The sequence below is a fragment of the Aulostomus chinensis genome, chromosome 11 (genome assembly GCF_037954235.1).
Source record: "Aulostomus chinensis isolate RoL2024-O1b breed Wild chromosome 11, RoL_Achi_v1.0, whole genome shotgun sequence".
NCBI lineage: Eukaryota > Metazoa > Chordata > Actinopteri > Syngnathiformes > Aulostomidae > Aulostomus > Aulostomus chinensis.
Genome location: NC_141330.1, coordinates 11,278,817 through 11,296,635, shown reverse-complemented (window position 1 = coordinate 11,296,635; position 17,819 = coordinate 11,278,817). Strand labels below are relative to the sequence as shown.

Below are 17,819 nucleotides of genomic sequence, written 5' to 3'. Positions count from 1 at the left end.
TGACAGCTCTGTTTATTTAAGTACCTGATTAAGGTTTTAGATAAAAAAAAAGGTCCCTTGATTCAACAAAAATACTATGAATACACTTTAAACAACTACACAAGTGGTTCCCAAAGGTTTTCGGTCTCACAAAAGCACCTCTTAGTACCTCAGAGGGTTTCAAACTGTCCTGGTGTCAGTGATTTATCCAAGATTTAATGAGAAAGACAGATCAGAGAGCTTGAAAATCAAATACTAATATCCGTAGTAGAACTTTTTCCTCATCTCTCTGACTTCCCTAAGTAATCCTGTGGCTGAGATTGACCAAATTTTTCCTCTCACATACACTTTATGCTCACACAGTGCCCGTTCTTTTGATTGGCATCACAAAACCTCCCTGACGGTCTGTGACTTTGATCTTTGATTCTGATCTCAGCCACTCTGTCATCTCAGTCAGTGCAGTGCTCGAAAGGTGTCTTTCATCTTGCCGTCCTTGATCCTTGACCGCTTTAATCACCACAAAGGTACTCTACATCCAGACGCATAGCATCAAAGCTACCAATGATCCTGTCTGTCATCTCAGTCATTCTGTCATCTCAGACCCAGGACTTGGTTTCGCATTTCCTTGCATCGCCGACTGCTCGCATTCAAGTTTGGTACTGATGTGATGATCCTTCTCAGACACTGAAAGGGACAGATATTTGTTTTGCTTGTATTTGTAGATAAAATAGAAATGATAGAAGTGATCATAGCAAACTGATGAATCAGTAATAAGATTGGAAAACAAACAATTGACTCAAAGAGATGAGGGCTTCTGACTTCTGATGAAGTGCATTTTTGTAGATAATCACCATGTAATTCCAATTTTTGGGTGCAGGACTTGTTTTTTTTGTTTTTTTTTTTTACAGATTTAGTATTGGTATCAATTATTAAGTAAATCTAAATGTGTTTAAGTTACAGTTTGCACATTTGTTTGTTCTTTTGCTGACTTTCGCTACCCACATTTGAATCCTCTTTCAGGCATGATTTCATCCTTCATATCTGTTTTGTCTTCAGCACTGTATCACTCCTGAAACTTTCCTTCCTATCCCCGTCTTTCTTCCAATCTATCATAGCTCTGTGGTTTTGTTCTCTTCCTGTTGAGAAGTACAAAATGATTTTTTGTTTTGTTTTGATCTGCACGTTTGTATCATAAAAAGAACCCATGAAAGACTGCTGACACAGTGAGAGGATATGGGGAGTGACTACCAGGGGCCTAAAAGTGTCTGGACTAAAATAATCTTTGCAGTACTCCAATGCATATTTATGAAAAAGTCATTATTATCTTTTTTACACTGCTTATTTCAGACAAATTACATTTTTTCTCATAAATCTGATACTTGCGCGTCACCTGAGACAAAGTGGAACAAGCAGGAATTAAAAATAGCTGTTTTTTTCTTCTTCTCGTACATTTTTAAACTAAATTGGCTCTCACACGACAGATTTAGGTTGACAGACGAAGAATAAATGGGATGATTACCTCCTATGGATTAGACCCAGAACTCCTTGATGCTCTATCAGTGTTTCTTTACTACGAGCGCCATCCCCAGAGCTCATGTTGTGTCTGATATGGACTCGGCATGACTTAAGATGACTGTTGTTCCCCATTTGGTGTGACTTTGTATAAAAACGTATGACAAGCTTTGATTTCGATCCATTCCAGATGCTCCGATGTGCCTTGGCGACTCTGATGTGATGAATATGTTCCTAATCCAATTCCTCAGCAGTTCCTGCTGTGTAAAACGAGACTTGAAGTAGCATGAGACAGCAATTCAGGCGTTGTCCTGGGAGGGGATGCTTAACACAGAGGATGATTAGACTCTCCGTTGTCAGAAAGCATCAGGAAAGAGCGAGGACCTTTGAATCTATGCAAATTAGCAACACATGTGCATGTAAAGCCAACCGACCAGAACATGAGAAATAGGATGTTCAGTATCAAAGTGTCACACATTAAAAGTGCATGAAAGTAAGAGAGTGAGGAATTGGGAGGGAGAAGTGTGACTGACGTAGCTCGCTTGCGTCTGGTTTTGGTGCGTTTCAATAAAAGACTCAGTCTCATAATCTGAAATTTGTCACAGCTTGCAGCCTGGTACCCAGAACCAAGACCCCCTGCTTGTAACAGCACACATGGGATGCACTCAGAAATGCCTTTCACACAGCCGGCTGCATTTAAAATGTAAAGGGCCAGTGTCTGAAGCTCCAACCACGCTGGAAAACAAAGAGAACATTCAACATTTCTACACAACACCTGTAACTCGAACATGGTGCAGTGTCAAATAATTCCTGTTTTTTAAGGTTCGGACGGAGTTAGAAACATTCACAAAGTTCTTCCATGACTTTCCGACACCAATTTAAATGTATCCTTGGAATTGTGAATAGGAAATGTGATAATAAACCATCATATACACTTCAACAGGGGAGGTATGTAATTATATATCAAGTGGTATAATGTGAGAGAAACACTGAAACAGGTTAAGTGTGTTTTTCACTCCTTTGTCATAATCTGACGGCTCCATGTAAATTCATCATTGTGACTAGAAATAATGACACCATCAGGGCTGCGTGACACGTGTCAAGGATGTGAAGCGGAGGATGACGAGCGTCGACCAGGTTAGTTATTCAGAACAAACAGACTGTGCCCTACATGCTTGAGGAGCAAATTAAAACCTCGACTGTAATTCAAGGTTACAACACTATTACGTGATAATCCTCAAAGGCTCTCATAATCCCAACTCTCCAGCTCACACTGACAAAAAATATTTTTAGACAAAACATAAAACCTGGTTGGAAACTGTGTGGTTATTGGGCTTCTAACTGTTATCGTTAATCATACGTTAATCATTTCAATGGGTATTTTAACACTGTAAACATGGGTTGTGATTCATGTGTATTTGTACCTTGACTTTCAAGCTTCCAATTCTTAAAATTGTTTTAATATACAGGGCGGTTTGTGTGATAATTATGCAGATTCATTTCTAGGTCTTGTTTGCTGGAAGGTGCAACTGATACTCATCTTATCTCTGGGAAACAAGCCAGAATAGATACCTAATTGGAGGTCATCTTAATTTGCATTTTGAACAATCTAAGGACATTTTTAGAGGAGGGTCTGCTGTTACAAGCCACCACACAGATTTAGCATATTGAGTCAGTTTTTGTCCCCATGACTGCATCAACGGTCAAATGTATTCACCCGGGGAAAATCCTGTATCTGATTATAAAGTATTGAAATAGTACACGCAATATCTGCAAGAGATGTCACATGATTTGAACAGAGTCCTTGATGGTGATATTGTTAGGAGCTCTTTTGCGGGACTTAATGACACACACGGCTGAGACAAACCGACAGCATAATAATTTACCTCTTCACAGAACTTCTGCCTCTTCGTGCCCAGACGATGAAAAGAGGTCTTTAAACCTGATGCAAGGGAAATCCTGTGGAAGTTATGGACAGGGTCGATTAGATTTAGCGAGCTGGAAAGATCAGTTAAATGTTCGTTTTAGCCGTTACGAAATTAGTAATCGGACCAAATTGAAACAACAATCAAAACAGTGCTTGCTTGAGGAATTCAGGAATATATCTGTAGCTGTGTATTTCCCACAATCCACTCTGTTTCAGATGCACCTGGAAAAACAACCAAAAAAAAAAGCTGCCAGAAAGAAAAGCTGCGACCCTCAGCTTGGCCTTTTGTTACTTCACTGGCCAGAGAGGATAAACTGCAAATTTTCTACAAATGCTGAGGAGAAAAAGAAAGGACAACAAAAGGACTGAAATCTTGTTAAGAGTTTGCTCAAGGACTGTACGATCTTGAGGCTTTTATTTTCAAAGGAGGACACTTCCTGCAGCAGGGACGCCCACCCACTTCACCTCAGTTCGGTTTTTTTGTCCAGAAATGTGTGAAATACACACCAGCCAAAGTGTTGACGACACACTGAGAAACTCTTGACCGGGAACATTTTTAGTGTTAGTTTAAGATATTCACACACTTCAGAGCACGGAAAAGAAAAATGCATTTTGTATTGGTTGTAATAAATACACCAGTTTGGTAAGATAACACACATTTTTTTTATATCATAGAAGCGTGCCCTAAAAAAATAAACATCCTCATTCATGTAGTTACGATACAATTATGTCATAGCAAAGTTGTGATTGCAAAACAAATGCAGAGAAATGATCTGATATGAAGATGAATGTGAGTAAATTCTTTTCATAGCCGGTGTTTTGAATTTCTAACGATGTAATTAACACCAGAAATCTGAGCTTTAATATTCTGCAGAGGACCAATTAAATCGAGGTCAACATGTGGCAAGAGAACAGGCTGCGTTGAAACTTGATACAGTATAATTACATTGTCATCTATGGAGACCAGAGCTGCAGTGTTGTGAATGTGAATGTGAATTAAAGCATATTTTCCCCAAACAGATAGTTCAAAATGACATTTGTCATCCCAGAGATATGGTTTACCATCACTGTTATCCCTCAGGGGGATTTCTTTCTTTCTTCTTTCAATGAGCCTTTAAATGTATATATTATGGTGTAACATCTGTCGGTAATTATAATGTTTATTTTGGAGTTGAGTTCCAGCTTCGGTACAGACTTCAACATTGTCAAATATACATAAATGTGGAAAAGTATCAGATCTAATTGAAGCATTTTATGTCAGGAATTGAAAGTGAACTATAAAATCTGTATCAGGCTGTTACACTCATAGACGAGAGCTTTGGTTCACACACGCTTCTGTTTGGAGTAAACCAGCGCAGCCACTCCCTTCTGAAGTTGCACACTTCACACACCACGGGACCGCGCTGCTTTTAACTTCCATTTTCTTTTCACGCAACTTTCCCTCTTGATTTCTTCATCACTCACAATGAAAACACACAGGCTTTGGAAATGTATACATGAAGGTCAAAAATCAAAGCAACAACGTGCTTCAACAATGACAAACATGTCATCAGAAGAGATCATAAACCATGAAATAGCAGCATTAGCCCCATTATCCAGGAAATTGCCTTTCTGGCTTCACTTGAGGCTCTACATTACAGCCTATATAAATGGAAATGCATTTACAGCTTATTTGGATGTAGACCTCTATATTTGTAACATGAAACAAAAAACACCTCTTCTTACTCCGCGTTCAACCTCAGAGGTACGTTTACTGAAAATAAACACAGTGACTACTTTTTAAAGACTTTATAATGGCAGTGATGCTTGAGGGTCCATTAATAGTTGGAGTCCCTTGGGTATCGGAGTGTTATCAGGCTGCCCGTAGATAAAAACTCAGCTCGATACTCCTCCAGGTTACTCACATTACAATGGCCTCTTACACCACAAGGTCATCTCAAGTCCCCAAAGTCTCCTTATCTCCTCACTCCTGTGTATCACAATGAATGTGCTTGTTGCACAAATTAAGTCGCGTGTACGTTTGCTGTCACCGTCACCTGAGGTATGAACACGCCGAAGAATTGAAATCAGAATCAGAAATCCCTTATCAATCCCTCGCGGGAAATTGTTGTTGTTGTTTTCTTCTTTTTCAGAGAAGGAAGATCAGTTCGAAATCTCTTCAATGCAATCACGTTTATTGTTTTCTCTCGCCACGTTAAAAAAAAAAAAACAGCAACAAAAAAAAAAAAGGCTCAGATTGCAGTTGGCTCTTCACAGAAGAAGCTACATTCTTCACTAAAATGTGAAAGAAGAACAAATTACACAGGGAAAGATCAAAACTAATTCCTAGCAGTACATTGGAAAATTCTACATCACAGAAATCATTGGAGAAATCTTTAAAAACAACAAAAATCTGCTTAAATCAATCATTTAGATAATTAGATTCATAGAAAATAAATTGACATGAACAGAAGTTTGACACCCAAAAACCTTGATAAAATTTTTTTTTAAGTGCTAACAATGTAGTTTGTAAAAAAAAAAAAAAAAACTAAATCAAAACAATTAACATCATGGGTAAACAATTGTGTATTTTGAAAGCGTTTAAATTGTCATGTAAATTTCGGTAAAAAAAAGACAAACAAAATAATTAGCTCTAATTTGAATTAAATAACAATATTGTATTCAATCACAATTATTTGTTCCTTATTGTTTGACAATCAGTTCAAGTAATTCTTCAAAACCAAACAGAAAATATAAAAATGGCTGCGACAAATTCATTTAACTTGGGGAAACTACATTGCAGCACAGGACACACGCCTATCGATCTAAAATATGTATCGTTGATTCTGTATGAATAAGGGAGTTTTTTCAGACTTAAATAATGAGTAAAGATGATTCTAGAACATTAAACTATAGTTAATATACTTATCTTTTTGTAGAATATATTAACTATATGACCTAAAAGAAATTAAGGATTCTGTTTAAAAATACCCAACAACAAAAAACTGTTATAAAAAAAGGTATGTGTGCATATGTGTACACCTGGCTGGTCAACAGAAACATCAACAGTCAACCTCCTCAGTGATTCGTTTCAGTGGAGCGAGATGAACTGATGCACACTGTTTACCCACAATCCTCTCTGCTCTACATTTTTATATTGACCCAGAGAGATGAGTGGAGAGGCAGAACAGTAGGGGGTCCAAATCAAAAAGGACAGAGTCCCAGGTCCAATTATTATTATACGACACCAGTGTGTGCAGGTTTATGACCAAAACCCAGTCCAACTCCAGTACAACCAGTTTGATCCCAGTAGGGGGCGCAGCAGCCCTGCCTCATTATTCCAAAAATATTCCTCAGTTCCTTGTAAAATGATTTTATTTCCAAATTCACGTCTTAATAACAAAAGATTAATATATTTATACCATTAAGATGCAAATGAGGCCGTTAGAAAAATGAGAAAACAAAGCAGTCAAACTGACTGACCTCCAACCTGAGCCACTCAGTGCAACAGTTTGTGTTTATTTGGCCACTATTCAACTGGAGGAAGAAAAAAAAGGAGAGGTAAATACGAGAACAAAATGGAGAAAGAGAAAAAAAAGTTTGTTGGAGCAAGTCCTGGCAGTGTCGAGCTGGCAGTGGGACAGAAGGGGACAAATACCAAAAAAATGTCAGTCCCTGAGTCGCTGGGTCCTCAAAGGACATCGTTCCTGGAATGTTTTACATTTAAAAGCCACAGGAGTCATATATTTGCATTAGCTTAGCATAAACTACCTGTGTCATTCAACTGTCTGTGCATAGATGGCGATAGGACAGGTGGGAGGCTAGCAGCGTGGACGGTTGAGGAAGTCAGGCTGTCAGTAGGAGGATGAGGAGGAGGAGGAGGAGGAGGAGTGGAAGTGAGGGTGTCCTCAGTGGAGAATGACTGCTTCGGGTTTCTGGAAGGGAGATGGAGACTTGTGAGAACATGTATGTATGGGTTTTTTTAAATGTTCAATGTTAGTACACAGGTATGGTTTAGAGAGGGTTCCATCAGCTTTGTGGCAAAACCTTGGGGAAGATTGTGAGTTTCTGAGGACTGAGCTGTGACCTCAATCATCCAACTAGTTTGAACAAACTGCCAAAAAATTTCGCGATTATGCAACCTTCCCGACTGAATTCCATTTCAAATTTGTCCTAAATTCAAACTTGAAACTTTGCATTCTTGCTTGGTCTGTGCGTCAGTGACGAAATACGACCGATGGAAGGCTACGTGCACCCGGATCATGTAATATTGAGCATTAATACCTCATCAATCTCATTGTCTCTCAGCTCTCAAGCCATATTTGTTCAGTTGGTGTTACTTGAATAACCTGACTCCATATCACCTGGAGAAATACTGAACATATTATTACTGATTCTAGATTGCACAATAGAACAGCTTTACTGTCAGTCATGGAGTCTTGTGCACCTACTTAACAGATCCAGGCATGACAAAACGAGTGCTGATGGAGGAATCAGTTGTAGTTAAGATTTTAAGTTAAGATGGGAGGTTCTGAAGTAGGTTAATACACATCTACGAGTTTACAATTTGCTTGTGTAACAGGAGGACATGATTTTTCCTTTCTTTGGAACTTAGATTAAGATATGCCAAGCAGATTTTTCTCCTGCAATGAGGCCCCACGGTCCAAATTTCTTCCCCTGAGGAGTGAAGCCTGCTCTAACATGTTAAATTCAAGTGTATCAGAAAATGTCTAGGTGTGTGAACGGCTGGTGTAGTTTAGTAGTAGAAGAAGTGGATTCAGTTCAAAACGCTGCATCTCACCTTGTGTATGCTTTGAACCCATCGACGCTGTAAAAGGAGAGAGAGAGGAGAGATTTAGGTAAAGTTTGCAAGGAAGAAGCAAGTTGCTGATGAGTCATTTTTGCAAGCTTAACTTTCTCAATAAAACTACTGCTTGGTGGGAGAAAAAAAAATGACCACGGGGAGGTATTTACCATTACTCAAAGTCTAACACCATGAAAAATGAGTACTGACTGGCGGTGCAACCCTAAATATGTCCCCTATGCAAATTCTCTTAAAGGTCGGCGCTTGAGTAGCATGGCAACAGGAAACGATAGTGTTATGTAAATTAGGAGGAGTAAGAATGATCGAGATTATACAGAGGGGATACAGGAAATGAAAAAGAAAGGGGGAAAAAACACAAGAAAATTCAAAATGACAGAGCGAGACCAAGAAGTGGACAGAAGATGAAAGGACGAACAGCAGAGGCCCGAGTGAGAGAGTGCACGAGAAAAAAAAAAGTTTGGAAAGATTGAAACAAGGTCAGACAGAGAGAAAAGGGAGGGAGAGAAAGAGACGGGATAGGGGGTGTTTGTGTCTGGGCGTCACTTTCTCAGCAGGGGGGGTAGACTAAAAGGAAATAATGGAAAGAAGGATGGAGGGATGGAAGGATGGAGGGGAAAGGGAGGGGTGAGAGAGCTGGAGAGGTAAGAAAAAAGACAGGGAGTGAGACTAAAAGGCGGAAACGGTTAAAAACCCCTCAGAAAAGAAAAAAAAGGAAGCAGCAGCGAAACATGAGCGAGAGAGAGGGACAGAGCGGTCAGGAAATGGTGGATGAGGCGGCACAATTGCAGCTGTTATTAAATCGATCTTCAGCCTTGGACCCACCTCTGACATCGCCAGCCTAAACACACACACACACACACACACACACGCGCGCGCACACACACACACACACACACACACACGTGAGTACAAGTGTGTATTGATGTTTCTTCAAACCCTAGCACCTATCCACATCCCTCAGTGACTGACTGAGATTATGAGAGAGGAGAAAACTGCTGCAGAGTCACATTGAGGTAGAGAGGATTTATTAAATAAAGGCTGAACACAGACACTGTTTGTCTGTCATATCCATCTTGTACCTACAGGTCTCCGCGGCAACACGTCGCTCTAAATTACTCTCAGGTTCTGAACAACTAACGACCATCTAGGGGTTAACGAAGCATTAAATAGCATGCTGGGTCGAGGCCTCTCACTGAGCTCGTGTGTGTGTGTGTGTGTGTGTGTGTTTGTAGGGAAAAAATCAAAGCAAACAGAGAAGAACTACTGAAACATTTCCACCCATAAATAGCTTCACTGAACACGCTTATCCTTTAGATTTGTAGCGAAAAATTTGACACGTTGGTATATCCATATTTTGATGAAAAAATATATATGATTTATATAATTACAAGTACAAATTACACTGATGAAAAATAAGTACATTTTAATAACTTAATAATTAAGGAAAAATATTCATTCAACACAATGAACCTTGCGGCTTGTGTTTAGCTGCGGTAAACTTTGAGACGCCAGCATCTCTTGCGGTTTTAAAAACACATTGAAAATTGTAGATTTGTTTTTCAAACTGATTTTCTAATTATGGTTATAAAGGCAAAGTCTTCTTTGCTGAATGCTTGTGTGTGTGTGTGTGTGTGTGTGTGTGTGTGTGTGTGTGTGTGTGTGTGTGTGCACGCGTGTGTGTGTGTGTGTGTGCATCGCCAAGTTCTATTGTGCCTGAATAATGTGATAACACGTTTTGATCTAGCCTCAATCATTCGTGCAAAAATACTGCAGATTCTTCGAATTTTGGTTATGGCGAGCTTTCTACCACAAAATGGCGTCCATGGTGGCGTGCCTGAAAGAGCAGTTCCGTCTCTGCACTGCAGTCAAAAACATCCAGCATGTGTAACTGTATGTGCACAACCAATGTGTGCGCGTGCACGTTAGTGTATGGGTGTGCATGTCTTCAGTCGGCAGAATGCCCCACTGCAGAGACAGACACTGTTCCACCATTCCACCTCTCCTCACATGCCGCCATTTTACACACACACTCACAGGAGCTAATGCTAACCCAGTCTGACCGTTAGCGCTTGATTAAAAATGAAAAAATGCGACTTAAATTGCGAAAGAAGAAAAAAAAATATCAGCGTCCGAAAACGTAAATCGCCAAAAGCAGTTTCAGTCAAATTTCGAGAGTCGTGTTCGGGATCCTGGAGAGCTCGCCCAGGCAAGCGGAGTGTGTGTATGGCTGTGTTCAAGTTTTGTCCTTGTGTGTATCCAGTTCAGAGGGTACAAAGGTATTTGGGGAGAGTGGAGGGGGTAAAGGAGGGCAGCGATGTAAGACATTTCTAAAAAAAGAAAATGGTGAAGCTCTGCAAACAGAAATGAATGCAATGGACTGCTCACAGCAGGAGAATGACAGAAAAAAAAGGACGAGCAACTGAAAGAGGAAGGGAATCAATTAGAGAGAGAGGGAAGTTGGTGTATAATGGTTTCTCACAGTGGGACGGCTGCGAAAGAGAAAAGAAGAGAGGCAGAGCGACAAGAAGAAAAAGTGAGATAAACACGAGGAGTTTTAAAGAGAAGTTGGTGTAAAAAAAAAAAAGAAAATAAGGTAAGTATGGAGGAAGAGGTGAGGTGAGCTGGTGAAAGATGCAGCAGGGGGCTGCAGGGTGCTGCAGATGACACCAGTCGGCTGTTGTGGATTTAGCCTTGTTTTCTGATGCAACACAGGCTCAAGTACCTTTTTCTGTTGTGATTCGTGACAGGGTTGTGTCCAAATAAACAGCAGATCCCCTTCACATCACAGTGCCCAAAAACATACAGGGGCAGACTCCTCCGCCAACGCGAACTTAGCCAAGCCTTAATAAAAAAAAATTTAAAAATGCAATTTTTCGCTTTGTTTAACAGTTCAGCCCCAAAATGTAATAGGTCCTTCCTTGGCCAGTACTACACCCCTCCACCAAGTTTGGTGAAATTCGGCTACGTATGTTTTGCATAACCCTTCCACAAAACAGAAAAACAGAACAACAGACAGACATCACCAAAAATGGCTCCTAACTTGGATAGAGTAACACCAGGGAGGCACACACTCACCAAAGAGGAATAACTATGTTTATGGAAACACGTCATTGACAATGATAATGCATTCCTCAGCTCATTACCATCACAACTGAATGCCTAACCCTAATCCAGAACCAAGTCTTAACCCTCAAACAGTCATTTAAAGTTGTGGCCCCATACGGCACGTCGGACCCCATGAATATAATTAAACAAGGCCACACACACACACACACACACATACACACACACACGGGATGTCATTAGGAGTCTCCTGCGTGGCTGAATCTGTCCTGCCTGGTTTGCAGTGTTCTTGGGTTAAATTAAGGCGATAAACACACACATTCACACACCGGAGAGGAGAGCAAGGGACCGGTGGGTGGTAACTGACCTTGGAGCAACGACCGTATACCTGATGGACCCTCTCACTGTCACTAGACTGTCCTTCACACCACTGTAAGGCAGGTGTGTGTGTGTGCTCACTGATAATTAATTCCAACACCCACAACAGGGCATCCCCGCATGGAACTACCTTTTAATCATTGTTTAAAAAAATAAAAATAAAAATAAAAGACAAAGTTTCAGGGTAGAAGGCGGATTGAAGTTCAGATAAAAGATGAGATGTAACTGAAGGACAAGTAGTGTCATCATTGAGGGCCCCACACACACACACACACACACACACACACACACACACACACACACACACACACACACACACACACACACACACAGTGTGGCGCGCATGCGCGCGCGCGCCACACTGTGCATCCTGCTGCCATGCTACCTGTCAGATAAAAGGGAACCTGACCAGGAAGAAACCAAAGAGAATGTGAGGCGTTACCACAGGGAACCAAACAACAACACACGGTGGTAAACCACCACTGACGGACAGCTGGCGAGAGAGAGAGAAACCCTCCAACTCTCCTTCATCTCCCTCGCTCATCCATCTCATTCACTCTTCTCTCTCTGGCCTCCAGTATTCTCATCTCAATGCCACACAGCATGACAGAGATGAAGCAGAGAAACGCAGAGAGGGAACTAACTGTGCTGTAGATATGGAGACAGAAGAACAACGAGATAGAGAAGACATGGCAAAGGTGGAGGGCGGGGGGGGGCGGGTTGATGGGGTGGAGGGTAGGAGGGCGGAGCCATACGAGGGAGAGACTGGCATGGATGGCGCGCCTAGATTAGTCTTGCTCTAGTAGCGAAAGATCATAAAAAATGAGAAAGGGGGGAGAGAGCTGAGGAGACAGAGAGAAGGGGAGGATTAGTGCCACTTCAGGAATGACAAGAAAGAAAAGGAGGGGTATAAAAAAAAGAGAGACAAGGAGAGGAAGATCCTGAAATTTAGTCCGGATTAGTTTTGGTTAAGGAACAGGATGAGAGGGAGAGGAGAGAGATGAAAAAATGAGGAGGGAAGTATGAGCATGTTTGAAGGTAGAAGGTCTTTCTAATGTAAAGTGACGCACTTTAATAGTGAAGTCAAGTATGTGCACGCGTCTTTCCACAACACCAAATCCGGGTAATTTACAATATTTTGATTATGTCGGACTCAGACTGGCTGATCAGGGAATACTTTTAGAAGGTCAAGACTATATTAGCATATTCTCACTGAACAGCTATCCGTGGTATTTTCTAATTAATGACAGAAGCATAATTAACATATAAAACAAGTCATCTGCATTCATTCTGGTAATAACACAGTAAATTACTCCCCGTCTCGCACCACGACAGTGATGGCATTTAAGAATTCATTTGAGATGAATGGCGCTCTTTTTTATTCTGCTTTTTCCCCCTCAGTTTTACACCATGCTGATACAAATTTAATCAAGGCTGCAGTATTAAGAGGTATTCGCATAAACGCCATGAAGGAATTAAATGAATGGGTCTCAAAAGCGCACATGCGTGCGTGCGTGCGTGCGCACGCACAAACACACACACACACAATCTTGTTACCAGTTTGCCTGAAAACAGTGTTAGTTCAGCTTGGGACAGCACGACAAGCCCCCTGCAGATAGCACTGGGATGGGAACTGGGACAGACGTCTCGGACACACATATGAGGGCGCACACACACCCACACACACACATTAGCACACACAGAATCAAATTAGATCACAGAATGGCACGCAAAGGTCTGTGAACCCATTGCAGGAAAGAAACACAAAGGGCACAGACATATACACACACAAAAAATGGTCACACACGTTGATGTGCTCCCACACACACACACACACACACACACACACACACACACACACACACACACACCAACAACTGTACAGGGATTCCCACAGCGACTGGGCAACATTCCCAACCCGAACGGGCAGCTCACTGGACTGGAAGACTAACATTACTCCAGGCGGGCTCTGGATTAGATCAACACTGGGAATTTCACACTGGGAAAGAGAGATGGCGAGTGGGAGAATGAGGGAGACAAGGAGGAGAGAGAACGGAGAGGAGGCGAGGGGAGATGTTCGAGAGAAGAAACTAATGCTGAAAAGACCCTCAATCCAATTAGGTTCAAACGTCAACGAGTGAAGTGTAACTTCATGCAGTTTTTAAAAGGACTTAGTCCCATTTTAGAAGATTTAAGGTAATGTAAAGTGAAGCTTCTTGAGGGCAAAGATGCGTTTACTTTCACTGATAAGAGGCGAGAATTAGACCGTCAGAGGTGGTGAGACAGAAATGAGGAAACACAAGGAATAGTAATAGAGGGAGAGGAGCGCCTCAACGTCATTCGATGCAACCCTGATAGTAGCGATATGAAAGGCAGAGAGGGGGGTCTCTGAGTAAAGCAGGGAACGATGAAAGGCGGAGCAGATGAAAAGAGGAGTGTACTCACTGGTTTCACAGCACACGGTGACACGCAACTTCATGCACGACAGCGGAGGGCCTTCATCTGTGGGTAGAGCTGAGAGGGAACACGAAGAAGAGGGAAAAGCATTTAACCCACAATTATTTATTAAACCCCACAAAAAGTTAAAATGATAAAAGGTATAAATGAGATGGACCCATCCCATCAACACGTTGAGGAAACTTATCAAGACAACAACAGGGAGGATGTCCTCTGGAGTCCACCATATAAAGAATTACAGCTCCTCTCTGAGTCACACAGATTACCACACATCACACTTATCTGCACAGCTAAATAAAAACAATAAAATATACAACTGAAGGTGCAACCATAAAAGAGTACAGCTGCTCTTATACGAGAACTGACAACGGCCCACACGGGGAAACTCAGCTGTGTTATCTGTCAGTTAAGCGTCGCCTTTGCAAAATAAATTTGTCTGGAAACTACAGTTGAGGGCTTCATATTTGAATAATTCACACACAACAAAGAGCCTACACACAATCTCAGAGTACATCTAACAGTCTGTCTCAGCTGGATTCCAGGAATTTAACCAATAACGCAGAATAATTTACGTGGGACGAGATCGTTCACCGTGATCTACCTATTTAACACCTAGGCAAGAACCGATTGTGAAATTGTAGGCCGATACACCTTGACCTATAAATCCATGCCCACGCAGTGTGTGAGTCTTTTATTTTTGTTAGTATTTATTCCCCTCTTCGCGTAATGAAATAAATTTGAACAAAGTGGAACTGTTTTTTTTGGGTTAGCACCATTTCCATCAAACAACCTTCAACTAAAAGTGACCCAAAAACTATTACGCGCCTTTCAGGGACTCAATTTTGTTGTAAGTGTGACGTATCTGTTCATCTCTACTATTTACTTATTGACCACAACTGGGAAACAACTCAAATTTAATAACACGTCTTTATCGCTTGGTAATATTGTTAGGGTTGCTCGCTAATATTAGCACATTATCGTGGTCTTTAAAAAAAAAGAAAAAAAAAGAACCGTATCGATCTGATGGCTTACATTTATGTCAGCCCCTTTTTGCTCAAATCTCTTCATCATTGCTTCATCATATTTCATTTATGATGAGGAAACAATAACATTTATGTGTTTGTGGGTATTCTGGGGGGAAAAAAAAGAAAAAAATTACAATGTTGGCATGTGTGTTTTAGCATGTAAATATCATTTAAATTGTCTTTACAAAGATGATATCAGAATATCAGCTACGGGTCAAATCAGTTGTCCAAATATTAGTAAAACAGATAGCTGCAAAAAATCCAATCCAATGCCCCAAATTTATTGGTACAAAAGCTAAGGATGCATATTGTGGTCTTACTGAACTGACCTCAACTCAACAACCTCTTCGAATTAAGAATTGTTTAAAAAAAAAAGACAGACATCCAATCACGAACTAGCTTTTACGCAAATAGTTAACAGTAACATATCTATACTGATCTTGCGTTTCAACGACTGGCAGCAGGTCCCTTGAATGCATCACGCGTGTTGTATCAACGGAGGAGATGCATTATTAGCTTATGTGAAACTGCAGTGGACGACCAGAGCAGGCCACCATCGAGAGGATATCAAGCTGTTTCCTGTTTGTGAGGATATGGGGAACCATGGGAGGCGTTGGTTGGACTCTAGGTCAGGCAGAGACCCAGGGACAGTGGGCTGTCAGTGTCATGGAGTGTGGGAGCAGGAGAGATGAGTTGAGCCCAGCTCAGACTGAACCAACTAATGGCATTAGTCTTTCTAATACTATTGTACTCTTCTCCCAGGCTAATGCCATTATACTGTCTCCAGTGCTGCAGACCCTTTCAGCACACAAACCCCAGAGCCAGACATTTGGACCAACTTTACGCCTTATCTCTAATGTGGACAAAACACAATCACTCGGAGCCCGATGTGGCCGGACCAGTGGGGGGGGGGGGGGGGGTACCCATTGTTGCGTTTTTCTGAACTGGCCTGCACAACCACAATAGGCTAGTGTTTCTGTGTGTACATATATACATGTGAGTTAGCGTGTATGTGTGTGTGTTGAACTACTCTCTCATGCCCTCACAATGCTCCATTGTCCTGCCGATCGCAACAGTAATTTATGTAAAGATTCTTTCTTTTCCTTTCGTCTCATCCATCCCTTTTGTTGCCCTTTTTTCTCTTTTCTCCACTCATCTGGCCTCCCTTGTCCCGTTTTACAACCCTCCCTTCCTCTACTGTCAGACTGTGTCCATCTTTTGCTCTTTCACTCGCTCTGTCACTCCTCCACGCTTCTCTACCTCCGTCTGCTTCTCTGCCCCCCCCCCCCACTGTCGTCCCGTATTGATCTCCATGTCTTCCTCCTACATTTTGTGGTCTCTCTGTCTCTTTGTTGTCACTCTTCCATACCATGTATTCACTTAAATCTTTTTTTTTCCTTTGCCTAGTTTCATGTCCTCCCTCTTCTTGGTTGGACTGATACCAGAAGTCAAAAAAAGTAAGAGAAAAATATTTAAACTGATTTTACAGCTTGTAAACCATCTTTGTCTTCCTCTCTCTCTTTTCTCCCTCTAGTGGTTTGAACTAGATGAATGAGGAGGATGAGCTGGAGGAAGGGCTAGAAAAATCACTGAAATGTGTTACAGCCTGCAAGTTTCAGAAACCATCAAATTAATTCCTTTCGGTTTGGATTTATAGAAAATATTCATGATGTAATAATGATGTAAAAGATGATGAAAAAAATCATGGTCAAAAGTTCAATCACGGATATTTTCTGCTTACATCTCACAGGAGGCGACGTACAAACATTTATCATGTTGCTGCTTATAATGAACAGCTGAAGAGCAAATAATAATAGTTTCATCAAACAAAATATTAAAAAATGCAGTGGTTAAATTAAAATAATAATTGCAAGAAGTAATGCATTTCTATATTATGGAAATAATGCGTGTATTACACTTCACTTTACTTCACAGCTTCACGTAGGAATCATCTCATCAACAGGGCCGAGTAACAAACTCACATGATGACAGCTGATACGATGCACGTCAGCAGAAACTTAATTTAATCATTTTAATGATCAGGTCTTACAATTTTCTAAGCAAAAATGCAAAACATTCCCTTGTCACAGTTTTTAAATTGGAAGAATGGACTACTTTTCTTTGTCGTCCGTGGTGTTAACTGGACTAAATGAGCTATCAGACCTCTTGGCCTTCAGAGGTTTTCCTCATTTTTCTTGTTTTCTAAAGACCGGTGTAATTTCTAAAAATGAACAACTAGCTCGTCGATGATCTAAATAACTTGTCAGTTGCAGACTTAGCAAACAAAAAAGTATCTGGAAAAAAAGAATATCCTAATACAAACCATAAAAATTCAGTAACTTCATTGTCTGAAGGTTTTAAGCTTTACAGCTGCTTGTCATTCTCAACTTTTCCTTACTTGGATTATCAACAAGGCAAGAAAAAGACTAAACAACCACCAGATTTTAATGTGCAACCCAACACCTCTAAGTCCCCTTTCCACTGGCTATAAACCCGCTAACTGGCTTTCTTCAGCAATGGGAAATAGTCGAGTTGGCGTTCCACCCTGAGTCACATGACCCAGCAGAAGTCATGAGTATTTATCGGCAAGGGGTAAAGGGCTTGATTGGCTTTTTTCATGGGTTTTAAAAAACAACAACAACAACAACAACCTGCATCTACATTGGTGTGTGCA

At 41.0% G+C, this 17,819-nt stretch overlaps 1 protein-coding gene across 2 annotated transcripts in view; it reads right to left on the bottom strand.

The window, feature by feature from the left end:
- Window positions 1-5,308: 5,308 nt before the first annotated feature.
- The window catches only part of efna4 (ephrin A4), a 36,647-nt gene continuing 24,136 nt past the window's right edge, over window positions 5,309-17,819 (bottom strand). The window contains exons 3-6 of one of the 2 annotated variants that reach the window (XR_015118542.1): window positions 14,109-14,177; window positions 8,199-8,225; window positions 7,169-7,332; window positions 5,309-6,934 (exon numbers count right to left, since the gene is read on the bottom strand). Coding sequence is in view for 1 of the 2 variants with exons in the window: in XM_086218424.1 (XP_086074550.1) it covers window positions 7,244-7,332; window positions 8,199-8,225; window positions 14,109-14,177 (185 nt within the window). In the remaining variant the exon portion in view is untranslated. Of the gene's footprint in view, window positions 7,333-8,198; window positions 8,226-14,108; window positions 14,178-17,819 lie in introns of both variants that reach the window. The other variant, XM_086218424.1, reaches the window with a different exon arrangement.